The 16,577-nt window shown below is 43.0% G+C and overlaps 1 protein-coding gene across 2 annotated transcripts in view; it reads right to left on the bottom strand.

Annotated features, from left to right (window-relative positions):
• The window catches only part of ZFYVE1 (zinc finger FYVE-type containing 1), a 44,284-nt gene that overhangs the window by 26,412 nt on the left and 1,295 nt on the right, over positions 1 to 16,577 (bottom strand). For both annotated transcript variants that reach the window (XM_061156743.1, XM_061156742.1), the window contains exon 2: positions 15,354 to 16,295. In XM_061156743.1, coding sequence (XP_061012726.1) covers positions 15,354 to 15,836 — 483 coding nt within the window. In that variant the 5' untranslated portion in view covers positions 15,837 to 16,295. The remainder of the gene's footprint in view (positions 1 to 15,353; positions 16,296 to 16,577) is intronic.

The raw sequence follows: 16,577 nt of genomic DNA, 5'->3' as shown, positions 1-16,577 counted from the left end.
GAACAAAATGAACTGAAAGTGTTACTGTCTGAGCCCAACTCTTTGCGACCCCATGGACTGTAGCTCGCCAGACTTCTCTGTCCATGGGATTCTCCAAGCAAGAATCCTTAAGTGGGCTGCCATTCCCTTCTCCAGGGGATCCTCCTGACCTAGGGATCGAACTCAGGTCTCCCCCACTGCATGCAGATTCTTTACTGTCTGAGCCACCTGGGAAGCCCTCAGTCGGCAGAAGAGAAGGTCAAGGAAAGATAAGAAGATTCCCCTTGATGAAGGAAGGCCGGGGGCCGGGGGAACAAGGCTGCGCTCTACTCGCTCTGCCTCTTCTCCGTCTGCCTGCTCCCACTCTGCTCCATTCCTGGGCTGAAATACGCTACCTGACTCTGAGCCCTGCCAACTGGTCACCCCACCCAACCTGACATGCTGGGAATGCTCCTCGGCCCTGACCCAAAAGCAAAAACGGGAGCAACACCCCAAAGGCACTCCTCTCCAACCTCTGCCTTCTGTCCTCCTCCTGCTCACATGGGCCTCAGGCAAGTCAGCAACACCCAAATTCCACTCCCAGTGTGGCCGGGAAAAGCTACTTAACTCCTGAAACCTCAGGGAAATGAGATGGTAAGAGATTCTACAACCCATAGGGCTACTGAGAGGACTAAAGGCGATAAGGCACGCAAAGGGCACAGTACAACGCCTGGCACACAGCAAGCGCCTGATGAATACCAGCCATTATTTAGTTAAGACGAGCCCGCTGGGAAAACACCCAGGGGCACAGCAGCAGCACCCGGGCTTGCGCCTGCTTGTGGCTCAGAGGTTGCTCATCCAGGGACTGAGGCAGTGATGGGATGAAATCTAAACTAATTCTATCTGAAAATGAAAAGATCTCACTGCTTGCTCCTGATAACTCCTTTCCACTCCCCCTAAGCAAAACAACATAGTATTATTGATACTGACGTTATAGCTGAGGCTTCCCTTGTGGCTCAGCTGGTAAAGAATCCGCCTGCAATGCAGGAAACCTGGATTCGATCCTTGGGTTGGGAAGATCCCCTGGAGAAGGGAAAGGCTGCCCACTGCAGTATTCTGGCTTGGAGAATGCCATGGACTGTATGACATGTATGGGGTCACAAAGAGTCGGATACAACTGAGCGCCTTTGACTATCACCATACCCATCTTGAAGAAACCAAACAACACACCCCTCCCTCTATCACTGTCTCACCCACAAAGCTTTTCACTTTGTGTAAAGTTCCAAGGAGAGTTTCCAGAATGAAATGTTATAGTACTCAATGATCTACACTGTTTCAGCTCAGAGTTCAGAGCAGTTTACAACAGTGAAAAAGGCAGCCTCTGACCCAAGCAGGCAAGGAGAATGATGACAGTCTCCCTGGAGAGATTCGTTCTCAGCCCTCAGAGAATTATTCCAGGAAGAATGACCATGTGGGCTTTGCTCTGAGGCAGCCGAGGGAGGGAAAAGCAAGAGATGGGACAGAAATCGAAGTAAGAAGCCTTGGAAGGAGGAAAGCTCAACAGAGCAAAGGCAGTAAAGACACCAGAACACACTCCAAAGGAAAGAAACTCAGGACTGAGGTCCTCTCAGTCTGGTCACTCTGGGTGCAGAGGATCTGATTTGCACCAACTACAAACACACAGTCCTCTAAGTTTTCATAGCTGAGGACAAAATCAGGTCCTTTCCCAAAGTAATGAAAGGGCTAAGGGAAGCATGACTTCTCTGCCCCTCACAGCACTCATGGTAAATCCCACCCTTGGACAACAAAGATGATTTTATTCCTCTCCACTGAGATTCTAAAATTACTCAAAATTGATAAATTATCCCCAAAGTTAAGTTTCCACTAATTACCTTTATGTAAGGGTCTGTGCTGGAGAAGACTCTTGAGAGTCCCCTGGACTGCAAGGAGATCAAACCAGTCAATCCTAAAGGAAATCAACCCTGAGTATTCACTGGAAGGAATACTTCACTGATGCTGAAGCTCCAAAACTTTGGCCACCTGATGCAAAGAGTCAACTCACTGAAAGATACCCTGATGCTGGAAAAAACTGAAAGCAAAAGAAGAGGCCAGCAGCCAATGAGATAGTTAGATAGCATCAACAACTCAGGACAGCAATTTGAGCAAACTCTGGAAGACAGTAAAGGACAGGGAAGCTTGGAATGCTGCAGTCTATGAGGTCACAGAGTCAGAAACAACTTAGGAACTGAACAACAACTCTGGTTTTTTCTGCTTTCATTCCATTTTTGCCTGAACTCCAACAAAGAGACAGAACTCAAAGAAACCAAATCAGATTCTCAATCTTGGCAGAACTGGGACCACTATCTCAGAAGGAAACGAGAACTTGATTACTTCATTTAAATCTGTAGACAAAAAATATGCTGCTTGCCATTTCAGTAAACAAAGAATGCTGTCTGCCATTCTGGTAAACAACTAATGTTGCCTCCATCAAGCCATCAGTCACTGCAGCCATCCCACCCCTTCTGCCATGATTCACCCTGAGGGGATTCAGGATGGAAAGAAACAGAATACTGACTCTAGATAGTGGAATAATTTCAATGAGCCCATACTCTTGCATCTTCCCACAGAAAAGCACTGAAATCATTCACTTGAGATTTCTGTTCTTTGTGATTAGCAGTGATCTTTTGATGTTGGACTAGAAAACTTTTCTTTTTTTTCCCCAGCAAAAACTCCCTTGTATCCTGAATCCTCCTTCAAACTCTTGAAACAGTTCCTCAAAGCCATCTTGGAGGCTACCCTAGGCTATACTCCTCAGTAAAGTCACCAAGTAAAGCCTAATTCTCAACTTTTAGGCTGTGTTTTTTCTCTGTTGACTAATCAACAAATATGTATCAAGCTTCATCTAGTATCTGGCACTAATCTAATGGTGTAAGACCAATATAAGTATAATATTTAGGTAACATTTTCCATCTTCTGTAGGAAGGGAAGAAGTAGAAAGTGAGGACACTCTTCTCTGAAAAATCCAGAGCCATTTTCATCATGTTGAAAAAAACTCCAGGCAAAGATTTAAGTTCATGGCCTAATTTTCAGACAAAATTTTACTTAAACAATGTCAAACAGATAAGGAGTCAGTCCACTGTTAAAGTCCAAAACCAAAGGAGGTTCCATTCCAACAGCAAATCCCTACTGCCATAAAGTTCTAGTAAACCTGCTCCCCCAAACCCAGCTAGTTCAGAAAATTACCTTTCATCCTCTCCTCAAAGGACTGTACATTGTTGTTTATCCATGCATGTGCCAATCAAGTTTCATGTAAAAAACAATTGTTTCTCAATCAAATGTTTTCTTAAGACCACTAAAGTCACAAGATTCGCTTCACAAACACATTGAGTGCATTTGCTAAGGGCAAAGATCATTTTCTTCCACTCCAGTGTCCTCAAAAGAGTTCCATTACTTGAGAGGGCAGGAATTCTCCTCCCATGTCTTCTAACTACCAGTGGTGCCTCTGACATATGACCTCACAGTGCTGCCTGCAGCTCCTCTAGCAGGAAGGAGAAATGTTTCTATGTAGAGATGATCCACAAAACAAATTCTTTTAGACGGGTCAGTTTTAGCTCCCTGGTCAGTTTCTTTGACTTCACCCAACTCACCAAGTTCAGCTGTCCATTTACACCTGAGTGAAAACCTTTCCAAAGCAATGCTAGCTTCTGGGGATTGCAAATACCACGTCATCCTCAAGACCCACATCATCCTCAAGGAACTCTTCCAAAGAGCTTCCAAATGAAAAATGCCCCCTTTTCAGTGGCATGGCATGGCATACTTATATCTGGCCAGCTATAGAAACAGATGGATGCTCTGGTAAAAGGCTCTGGGATTAGTAGTAACAACTCCAGGCAGAGCTGAGCACAGGGAACTATACTCAATATCCTGTGATAAACCACAAAGGAAATGTTTTAATTTTTTAAAAAGCAAGAGCTTGATTCAGGTCCACCTCCACCTAGATCACGCCAGGGACAATTTTCTCTACCCTTCTCTTACTCATAGCCTCCAGTTCCCACCCACCACCTCTGTTAACATTTTCCCATTATTCCTGGTTCCAGCTTCCCAGTAGAGCATACTCCAGGCTGGCAAGGGTCTAGGTCATGCTGTTCACCACTGGTGCCCTAACACAGGGCCTGATACACAACAGAAAATCTGTACTTATTTGTTAAGTAAGTGAATAAACACAACACAGAATGTCTAGATGCTATATTCCCTCTTGGTGAGGGAATGGCACAGTATTACCCCCAAGGGTCCAATCTGGGCACTTCCCTGGCGGTCCGGTGGTTAAGACTGCAAGGGGCATGGGTTCAATCCCTGGTTGAAGATCTAAGATTCCACAAGCTGTGCGGTGTGGCCAAGAAAATATCTTTGTTTAAAGTGGAGGGGTACTTCCCTGGTGGTCCAACGGCTAAGACTCTGCACTCCCAATGCACAGGGCCTGGGTTTGATCCCTGGTTGGGGAACTAAGATCCTACCTGTCTCAACATGAGTTCTCATGTTGCAACTAAGACCCAGCACCGCCAAATAAGTAAAAATATATATTTTAAAAAAAAAGCAGAGGGGTCCAATCTGCCTCTATCACTCACTGACCTCAGAATAACCTTACTCAAAGAGCAAATGCAACATTCAAAAGAACTGAAGGTACTAGTGGTTTTCATTGTAAAATTAAGATAAAAGTGGATACTTTCTTGTAGTTCTCTATCTTCAGTATTTTAACATGACCAGTCTATGTTATTTTTATAACTGGAAAATGACAATTGTTGCATAAAAAAGACCAAAAAATCACTGCCCTCTGCGATGGACCGCTTAACAGGTACAGGGTTTTCTTCTGGGATGATGAAAATGTTTTAGAACTAGACAAAGGTGGTGGCCGCACCACACTGAATGTACCAAATACCAATGAATCGTTCACTTAAAAATGGTTAATTTTATGTTACATGAATTAACACCCCTATAAAAAAATAAGTGCCCTCAGAAAGCTTACAGGCTAATGGGAAGAAGAAAGACAATAAACAAACAATATATACGGCAAACAAAATGTCCATGGAGGAGTGAATGAAGAAACTGCAGTACATCTATACAAGGGAACTTCTCTGCAATACAAAGAAATGAACTGAGACATGCAACAACCAGATACCTTCACAAACATGATGGTGAGTGCAAGAAGCCGAATACAGAACAGTACCGAATGATTCTATTTACACGAAACTCTAGGAAAGTCAAATCTGTAGCTGTAGAGGGCAGAAGAGTGATTGCTGGGGACGGAAGTCAGAAGGAAACCTGAGGGGACGGAAACGCTCTATACCTTGAGCGTTATGGGAGCTCCAGGGGTACAATCGGTTAGCGTGCGGTACTTACATCTCGAGTGTTGCGGAGGTGGTTACACAGGTGTACACACATTTGTTGAAACTCACAAATCTGTACACTTAAAATGTGTACATTACAGAGACATCCCTGGCGATCTAGTGGTTAAGACTTCGAGATTCCAATGCAGGGGCCTCAGATTGGATCCCTGGTCTGGGAACCAAGATCCCACAGGCCATGGGATGCAGCCAAAAAACAAAAAAATGGTTTTTGATGTACATATTATATTATGTGTAAGTTATACCACAAGGGTTGGTTTTAAGTACATGTTATGTCAAACAATGATAAGCAGAGTGAAGAAAAACCAGGAAAGCGGAGTAGGACTACAGGAACGGCCAGGAGTTGCTCTTTTAAATCTGGTGGTCAAGGAAGGCAGCACTATAAAGCCAAAATCTCTTTAGATCAATCCTTTTTAAAAAAAATGCAGCAAACTCAATCTTCACAGTAGTGAAAGGAGAAGAAACGTATGAACAATCCAAAACAGTACATGAGCAGGAGTTCCCTGGTGGTCCAATGGTTAGGACTCTGCTCTTTCACTGCTGAGGGCCCAGGTTCAGTCAGATCCCTTGTTCGGGAATATCCCCCAAGTGCATGATGGTGTGGCCAAAAAAAAAAAAAAAAAGAATATGGTACATAAGCCTAAAGGGATTCCTGGTAGCTCAGCTGGTAAAGAATCTGCCTGCAATGCAGGAAACCCCAGTTGGATTCCTGGGTCGGGAGATGATCTGCTGGAGAAGGGATAGGCTACCCCCTCCAGTATTCTTGGGCTTCCTAGGTGGTTCAGCTTGTAAAGAATTCACCTGCAGTGCGGGAGACCTGGATTTGATCCCTGGGTTGGGAAGATCCCCTGGAGAAGGGAATGGCTACCCACTCCAGTATTCTTGGGCTTCCCTTGTAGCTCAGCTAGTAAAGAATCCACCTACAATGGAGGAGACCTAGGTTGGGAAGATCCCCTGGAGAAGGGAATGGCTACCCATCCCAGTATTCTGGCCTGGAGAATTCCATGGATTATACAATCCACGGGGTCACAAAGAGTCAGACACGACTGAGCGACTTTCACGAAGCCTAAAATCATCTACATGTAGCGATGGAAAGAAATGTTTTTCCCCTGGCAGTGGTAGATTTAACTTCATAATTCATGAAGTAGGGGGAGAAGAAAGGAAGAAATGAGGGAGGGAGAGAGGGAAGGGAGGGCCTAAAGGGAGGGAGGGAAGAGGAGAGAGGGAGAGAGAATTAGGGAAGGAAGGAAGGAAACAAAAGAAGGAAAGGAGGAGGAAGGAGGGAAGGAAAGAGAAGAAAGGCAAAGCAGGCTGTCTTTCTGGCTGCCTGTGAGGTGATCCAGTTCCATCCAAACAACAGAGCTGACTAAGGACAGGGGAGAAACAATAGTGCACCCAGTGACCTACCGGCCACAGACTAAGCGCCCGGTCACCAGGACCAGAAAGGGTGTGCACAAAGAATCAGGATCCTCTAACAGTCTCTACTCAGAGACAAGCACAGAAGACAGCAGGGCCGTCCCAGGAAAGAAGGCCTCGCCATCCCTCCCCAGGCATGCTTCACCTCTTAATTTTCACCTTAAAGCATTTTTCACAGAGATTACTCAAACTAATAAGGCAGAAAATTGACGCTCAATAAATGATTATGACTGCTGTTGAATGATACACACAAACTGAATTAAACTCTTTGAAAAAAAAGGTTATGAGAGATTATGGAAAACAGTTCAGCTATGTATTAATTGGATGACATATTCGCCAGGCAGGAGAATGGGCTGAGAAGTAGAGGAATTTCTAGAATACTCTATGACTGCTGAATTGCTTAGGATTATATTCTCTTCTTAACTTGAACCTGGGGTATCTGTGACTACATGCCAGAACCAGACTCTGTCTGTTCAAGTACTCTAAGAGTCAAGTTCCTGGGAAAGACAGCAATAACCCAGTCACAAGCCGAAGAAAATTAGGAAGGAGGGAAAAAAAAAAAAAAAAATCCAGAAGCTATAAGAAAACTGAATTATCCTCCATGAATTCAAGCCAGAGGCCAAGTGCTTACGTATGGTGGGTATACCTCTCTGCCACCACCAAGGATTCCAGCTACCACCAAGTTGACCTCACAAACAGGTCAAAGGGAACCTCTTAATTACTGGCCAAAAGCCACTGGAAAGAGGGGCAAAATGAACAAAACATCCTCCAAGGAAACACCCACCCTTTCCTGCCTCCAAAAGTTCCTGTGTCCCTTCCCATAGGTCTTTCCAATCCTTCTCGCCTAAAAACTTTCTATCTCTTTCCCTTCTTTGTGGTCTCACCCACTAGGTTGCCCCTCACAGATCAAATGTGTTCAATACATTTTAGCAGTTCTAACCTCAGCCAGAAATGATCTCTTGGGAGCTGTTCCCAAAGCAGACAGGACTCCCCAGAAAAATCCAGCCAGCCATCAGAAGGCTTCCACATGACACAATCTGCAGGATCAATTCAAAAGAAGTACAGCCAGGAGATGCAGCCACAGGAAAAACAGACACCGCCAACTCAATAAGAAATCTGCCTAATATACTAACCCTGGCTCAAAGAAGCCAAATGTTTACCGAATTCCAGAAAAAAAAAAAATCAATCACTTCAAGGAACTGACAGACCAGAAAAAAAATTAGAATCATACAAACTGGAGGTAACTTGAAATAGTTAAAGATAGGTTCCCTGACAAGCTGACTCAGAGTGGTTTTGATGGCTTGCATGGGTCAAATTTTAAACAGTCCTGGACTAAACAAAATAGCCTCGCAGGTTAAATGCCAGGAGTCTGTTACAACTGAATGAGCCCAAGGCTGAGTGAGCTCACAAGATGCTGAGCAGAAATTAGAAGCATATAATAAGGGTTCTTTCATCTTCCTGTTTGTCTGAGTCATCCTCAACCCTGGTTTCCCAAAAATATCATACAATGCCCTCCCCCGACTACTATTACTAAACAAAAGGGGCTTTTACTTGGGTTTCTATGAGTAAAAGGTGGTGGAGGGGGATGGAGTCTCTCCTGTTGTACCAATTACTGCTTATTATTTTGACAGACAGCTCCTAAGCAGATCTATGGGAAGGTTTTTTTGTTACATTTTTTAACATGGCACCTAAAGACCAAGAGTAAATATATTCATGTTTTGACCAGAATTTGCCAAAGGGCTAACCAGCCACAGCACCAAAATGAGTCCTTACATTATAATAGTTTGACCATTTGAAGAGAAAAATGAGGACGTTCCACAAGTTAGAAGATTATGATCCCCAGGTTCCTGACCTACCGACCAATTAAGTCCTGAGGGGTTTCTGCCAGCTTCTCTGAAACAGAGGTCCTGGGAAGAGCAAGCCCCTGGAAGGTACCCTAGACCAGGAAGCAGAGGACAAGGCCAAGGGGGTCACCCACAGATGCGTCTAAGACAGAAGCAGAATAGAAATGGGACAGACCGGCACAGCCTGTTTGGGGTCAAGGATTCCCATACAGTACAAAAACATTCTCAGCTATTTTCCATTCCTGAATCCCACTAGAATAATGTCTCTTTTAGCCAATTAAAAAAAAAAAAAAAAAGGCCAACTCCCAGTGTTCTGAGCCACACTATTCTGGGACTGTAAACAAGTGAAGCAGCCAAACAACGTGATGGGTCTTCTTAAAGGAACGGTCTCAGTGAGATGAGGTCCACCACTGACTTCACCCAAGGACAGGAAGACTCGCCCTGGCCTTCCCTTTCAGACAGGGCTCAAGGCTGTGGATTTCTGAGTCTAGGAAGGCCTGGCCCAGGAGACACTTTCTTAAGTGTCTCATGGACCACTCCTGGGTCACTGGGCTTCCCTATCACCCCACATGTTCAGCAGGAAGGGATTTAACTTTCAGAGCTTTTTGGCATGAAGAGCACCCAGCTCTCCTACCGTTGGGGATCAGTTAGCATGAGGATGAAACGGGGGCAACAGATTCTTAGTGTGCTGCTCTGTTCTTCTGCAAAGAGGGCAGTTACAGCAAGTCTGTAGCAAAGAGACAGTGGAGAATGGAGTGGTTGTAAAAAGAAAGAAAAACTTGGGGCTTAAGTATTTGTATATACATATATTAGATGTGTATCTGTGTATATACAAATATATAATTTTATTATATACATATACAGTATATGAATTTTTTCACCATTTCTGTGACTAGAAATATTTCAGCAAGACAAGATGTCTGAATCCCTCACAAGACTCAACAAAGAGGAAAATACTACCCCCTACCTCCACTAAGAACTCTAATTGTTAGGACTTTATTCTTCTAACCTTTGAGCTTTTTGCTAAGGGCGTTGTCTCTAACTTCAAGAGACTATAGATCTCTTGTCAGTGTGGATCATTTACTTATTGTAAGTTTCTAAATAATGGATCCATGAGTCTCTGGTTTTCCAAGTACAGTTCCAGTAATGTCTAGAAAAGTCAATTAATACAACACAGAAGGTCTAACCATTTCACTAGAGAGGTTACAAAATATGCCAAAAGATAATATTGATTTCAGCTAAATTACTTCTGAGGAACAGAAAAAACCAGAAGAGGGAAGAAAAAGTGGTGTATTGGTTAAATGTTTTCCACTTCACTGGAATCCAGGTCTCCTATCAGAACAAATCTTCATCTCTTAGATCAGTTTCAATTTTAGCACGCTTGACATTTTGTACCAGGTTATTCTCTAGGTGGGGGTTACCCTGTGCATTTTAAGATACTCAGCAGGACTCTGGCTTCTACCCACTAGCCAGGAGCACATAATCCCTGATCCCCCAGCAGTGACAATTAGAGGAGTCTCCAAACATCACCAAATGCCCCCCCCCAACCCCCACCCCTGGGGGTTGGGGGGGGGGTGCAAAATCACCCTTGGTTGAGAACTACCTTGCTAGATAATAACAAATGAGATTACTTTAACTTTTTCTTTATTATGTGAACTGAGTTCTTAAAAGTTTTATCAATATAAGTTTGGGGTTTTAACAATTTAAACCTGGGGTTTTAAGCAGGTGTTATTTGCACAAACCAAATGCCTAGGAGTCACTACTGAGTTCTCTCACTCCTTCACTCGCCCACTCAACATACCAGCATTCCTGTTTCACATCCAAACTTTGTCCCAAATTCATCAATGTCTTTCCATCTCACCACGACAGTGATGGCACCAAATCCAGGCTCCTTCACCCCCTGCATCTACTACAGCCTCCTAAGTGGGTTCCCTACTTTCCTCTTGCCCTCTCCTAGACACTACAATGTAGTCTTCACACCAAAGGCAAGAGCATCTCTAAAAAACTTCTATCAGCGCAAGTGACCTTCTAGCATAAAGCAATCTGGTGCATCCCATGACACTTAAAATCCACACTTATTTTCATGGCCTACAAGGCCCTGCAGGATCCAGCAACTGCTTTTCTCTGCACCTCCATCCTCATCATTCTCTGTCGGCTCACTCCAGCGACACGGGCATTCTTTCTCTACTCAAACGTGCCAGCCCACCTGCTTTCTGTTCTTATTTTCCTCTGTCTGGAGGTCTATTTCCCCAGGTAGTATTAGCCATCAGGTCTTTGCTTTAGAGTCACCTCTACAATAAAACCTTCCCTGACCATCTGGCAAAAGTGGCTTCTCGGTCACTCTTCCTTGATTATACATCTAAACCACCTTTTTTATGTGTTTTACATGTGTGAACTTTGCTTTCCTCCCTCAATGGTAAGCTCTATGACGGCATGGACCAAGCCTTATCTCTGGAGCCTAGGAAATGACTGGCACCAGCATATATACTCCATAAATGTGATGAAATGAATGAAATGTCTTTGGCTAGTAGGCCAGATGTGTCCATTTAAGAGCCACCAATGAGTTCCTGCTTCTGAGACTAAAAGTCAATCTCTCCCCAAATTTGCCATTCCAGTATACACTCAAATGGCAACGGGTTAATGATAAAATTGTCAAAAAAAAAAGAAAAGAAAATTGTCACCTCCAAAAGGAAGCTTTTTGTCCTTCCAGGTTTTCCAAAAGACACTAAATAATACTCAGATCACAAACAACAAATCTTAGGAGATTCTAGGCCAGAGAATTTGAGGGAACCTCACATAACGTAACAGCCTACAAGCTGCTAAAATAATCCTTATGCACTAAACCGAAAATGACCAAAGCCCACAAATGCCTAGAAACACGCAGAGAAAAACAAAATTGGGGCCTAAATCATGAAATCTTCACTGATATGAGGAAGGAGTTCTTCAATGCTAACAGTCTTGCATTTACATAGAGCTGTGTTTCATTTGATCCTCACCGTAGCCATGAGGAATTGGTGAGCTGATGCTACTGACCAGAATGAAGTTTGATTAGAAAGTTTAAACGACTTGGTGAGAGAGAACAGAAGTATCATGGCACAAGGATCTTGGAGCGTAAATCCTCTGCCACTTACTGTAACTTGATCTTGGGAAGTCATTTCATCTCTCTGTGTCTCAGTGTCCTCATCGAGAAAATACACTGCTTGTAGATGAAATGTTATTCCCTAAAATGCATATGTTGAAATCCAACTCCCAACGTGACAGCACTAGGAAGTAAGGCCTTTGAGAGGTGATTCAGTCATGAGGGTAGAAATCTTATGAACAGGATTAGTGCACTTATAAAAGACACTCCAGAGAGCTTCTTCCTGCAACGTGAGGACACAGTTGAGAAGACAGCTGTCATGAACCAAACACTCATCAGACACTGAATCTGTCAGTGCCATGATTTTGAACTTCCTAGCCTCTAGAACCATGAGAAATAAACTTCTGTTACTAAACCTCCCCATCTATGCTATTCTATTATAGCTGCCCAACTGACTAAGACATACAACTTACTTCATAGGCTGTGGTAGGGTGAAATTGCCCCCCCCCCCCACCTCCAAAGATGCCCTCATCCTAGTGCCTAGAACCTGTAAATATGTCTGTCACTTCAGAGGACAAAAAGGCTTTGCAGATATGACTGAATTAAGGACCTTGAGGAGGGGAGATTATGCTGGATTATCCAAGTGGATCCAACGTAACCACAAGGATCCTTGCAAGAGGGAGGCAGAAGGGCCACAGGCAGAGAAGCAAGTGACAGCAGAAGAAAAAAGATGGAAAAAAGGATTAGAAGATGTTAACACTACTAGCTTTGAAGCTGGATGGTGGGGCCACAAGCCAAAGTATACAAGAGGCTTCATGAAGCTAGAAAAATAAGGAAACAAATTCTTCCATAGTCTCCAGAAGGAACACAGCCCTATCAATCCATTTTAGGACTTCTGATCTCTGACCTATAATAAAATAAACTTGTGTTGTTTAAGTCACTAAATCTGTGATAATTTGTTATAGCAACAGTAAGAAACTAATACAGAGCTATTTATCATCAGGATTCGATGAGCTCAAATGCTATGCACAGTGCCAAGTACCAAAGTAAGAGCTCTTTAAATTTTAACTATGATGAGCCAAGACCAGAACCCAGGGGAGATTCAGAGAAGCACTGCAGGAACAAAGAAAATAAGGTTCAGAAATTTGGTAGCATCGATCTAAATTCAAAATGCACACATCATTTGACAAAGATTCCATTTCTAAATAGATTTATAGGATATTCAATACATCCTTAGTTGCAACAACTCAAATATCCTGTATTAGGCTAAAATTATAGAAAAATCATTCAACCAAGGACTAGGCAGCCTTTAAATAATGCGGTAAACCCCAATATGCAGATAAGGAAAGTTCTACAAGACGTACACTTTGATGAAAAACAGCCAAGGACAGAACAGCAAGTATATTAGATTCCCTTTTTGTTGAAAAATTTAAAGGATGCATACATATATTCATAAGCATACGTGACAAAAATTCTAGAAGGGCACATAGTTAACTGTTAATGGTGAATGTTCTAACAAAAGAGACCAAGAGCATGGAGTAGGAGGGGAACTCTTGTCATTGTATGTTCTTTCATATGGTTTTAGCCTTTTTACTAAGTATGTATGTGATATGCATTTCTAAAAAACTGAGGCTGAGATGTGACATCACTAATCAAGTATTTATGGGCTAACGTGTCCACCATTGTATGACCCAGGGCACAACACAGGGTCCTGCTCTCCAGGAGTTCACAATCTAGCTGAGTTCATCATCTAGATTTATATCAGACAATCACCTCTCTAATTGTTTAAGACGTTCACATTAGAAAAGGGAACCAGACAGTTTCTCCATGTACTTTTCCACTATGACTCTATGAGAACAAATCACCACCTCAAATTCTTATCTAATCCATTAGTCCCAACCAAAGCTGCTTGCAATTAATAAAATGTTATTTCCTGGGAAGTAGTCAATGTTTATGAAGGAGAAATCTTTACAGAACAACCCAATTATAATATACATATATACATAACACATTACAAGAAAAAAAGATGCACAAACAGTTGGATTTGTCTTCTTTGGTATACCTTCTTCTATTTTCTTAATTCTCTACTAAGAAATATGCATCAATGCTACGAAAAGAAAATACAGCCTCCTCCCCTCAAAAAACACTCTTTTTGGTGTTGACACAATATCCATGAGGATTACTGGTCATCCCAAATCTTCCTCTCATTTTGCGAAGCTGACAACACTGCAAAGTATTCCACATTAAAGAGAACTGGTGGCAAAACCAACAAGAATCATCCAAATCCAAGTGTTCCATTTATAAATATTTAGTCCACACTGTCACCCAATTAGACAATAATCCATAAAGAGACATTATTGCTAACAAGGGAGGCAGAAGGGGATCTGGGTCATTCTTCCATAACTCTATTAGTTCCTTTCAGCCAAGAAAGAAAAGCCTGTGTTAGCAAAGTATTTAGCTGACAATACATGTACGTAGAAATCATGATGCAGTTCATCTCCATAATCTTATCTAAGGAGCAAAAAGACAGATGAAAAATATTCAAGGGTAATTAGAGAGTTTCCAAGTGGTAACTTACAAACGTACTCCTCCAATCTGGAGGCTTGAGGAGTCATCACAGCTAAAAGTACTGAATGTACCACAAATACTCCCTGATACAGACAAATACAACAAACTGATGCTGACTCCAAATGCCAGGCCCGTTGATAAGAGCCTTTCCATTTCCACTCCTAATTTCTTTGAATCCTCTCAATTGCTACTACGATGTGGAAGTGAAACTGAGGCATGGAGTTTAAATAACTTATCCATGGTTATAGAGTCAGTGAGTGAAGCCAGGATGTGAATTCAAGCAGTCTTCATTCGAGAGTATAGACATGATAATGATACTAGCTACAATGGAAAGTATAAACATTTATCTACCCCCTTTCCCAATCGGCCCAACTGTCATACACTTTCACCTCCCCAACTTGCTCCTATCACTCACCACCCTCTCCCTAGCTCAGAATTAAATCAAATATTCTCCAGTCCTGTAACCACAGATGCCCTTACTGGCCTCTACTGCTCAGAAGCCAATATACGAGAATAAGAGCCCATCTGGAGAGGATACTACCCCTAGGAAATGCCCACTTTTCAAAGACCTGTCTCCCAATGGAGCTAGCAGGGTTATGACTTGCAGCCTTCCACTCCCCTGGGACCCACCGAAAAAGTCAGTGTTTCTTTCCCTGTACAGTTTCTCCTCATTCACATGGATTCACAACTTACCAAAGTGCTCTCATTCAGAAAGTGGTTCTAAATCAGTTCCTTCTGATAATAACCCTAGTAATAATAAAGACTGCTATCATATACTGAGTATTCATTATCTAACAGGCTTTACAAACACTGTCATTTCTTCCTCACAACAACCCGATGAAGTAGGCACTGTCCCCAGTTTACAGATGAGAACATTAAGACTCAGAGAGGTAAAGTATTGATAATTCAGCCCAAGGTCATGCAGCTGGTAAGTGACTGAACCTGACTCCGTGCAACTTAAGCTTTCGGAAGTCTTGCCTCTTAGCGATTAAAATGTGAGCTCCTCCTGGACGTTCCCTGAGAGTCACCTGCCAACAACACATCTCCTCCACTACCACATGAATCCTACCATCACTGAGCGCTTACCTGAATTTCTTCATTTTCATCTACCAGGAGGAAACTCACAACCTTCTCAGTCATCTTCTTCCTCTTGGTCTCCTCATCCATCCCTTCTTCTTCCAGCAATTCCTGGACCTTAGTGACATGGTACACAGTGACGGGGTGCCTCCTTTTGTTACCCCCAGAATGAGTCCTCTTCTGGCACTCCAGGCACAAGTTGATTTTACAGGTCTGGCACCTCACCACTGCCCTCTGCTTCACACCTGGAGAGTGCCCATTGGGGCCCTTGCAGGGGTCACAGTAAGGGACATGGCCAGCTTTGAGTCTGATCCGCTCATGGTTTCTCAGGCGCTCCTGCCGATGGAGTTCCTCCTCACAACGGAGACACTGCAAGCTGCAACACTCATCACACTCGAAGACAGCTTCATCAGACCCGCTGCAGGTGTAACTCTCCTGGCACAGCAGCCCCGGGTTCAGGCCCTTCTCTGCTGGGGAAGTCTGGGCACTCATATTCAGACTGGAAGGAAACCACCTACCGTGTAACAGTAACTGGGCTTTCCCCAGGGGAAGTGAAGACAGAGGTGTCCAGTCTGAAGACTGCACACAACTTCCACAGGGTTCTGAATACTCTAAAAAAAGTGTTTTGGTTTTTTTTAAAAAAAACAATTAATGTCCTATTAGAATTCTCCACACACTCACAAATGTTCCAATGTTTAATTTTCTGCCTCTAAGACTCTTGAATCAGCAGCAACGTTGATTTGGTTTGATAGTTTCATCCTCCATAAAGTGCAGGCAAATATGTGGTCAAAATCAACTTGAAAGGGTCTTTTATGGCTATCTGAGAGAGATCTGATGGATTTACTGAGGTGGGCTCATGGGTGGGGCCTCAGCCGCAAGGTTTTGGTAATGAAAGCGTGGTCAGGAGCTTTTCAATATTATCCAACCTCAAGTCAATATTTCTGGGGATACCTAGAATAGAGGCAGGAAAAGTATCTCACTCATCTAAAAGAAGTGCACCTTTACAAAAAGAACAAAAAGATTGTGATTAAATATGAGGCCAAAACTCCCAAGAGAAATTTCATTCTTGAAAGTTAAACACTGACTCATTCTGATCCTAGAAATTTCTCCTCAAAATCATGATTAAGGCTGTTCCTGTTGAAAACAACAACTACCTCTAGGATCAAAGCACTTAAGAGACTCTCGCTTTATTTCCCAGACTGAAATTCTCTGTTCCCTGAGTTATTAAATTCA

This window comes from Dama dama, chromosome 12 (assembly GCF_033118175.1).
Source record: "Dama dama isolate Ldn47 chromosome 12, ASM3311817v1, whole genome shotgun sequence".
NCBI classification, from domain to species: Eukaryota; Metazoa; Chordata; class Mammalia; order Artiodactyla; family Cervidae; genus Dama; species Dama dama.
This window is presented reverse-complemented; position numbering and strand designations above follow the sequence as displayed.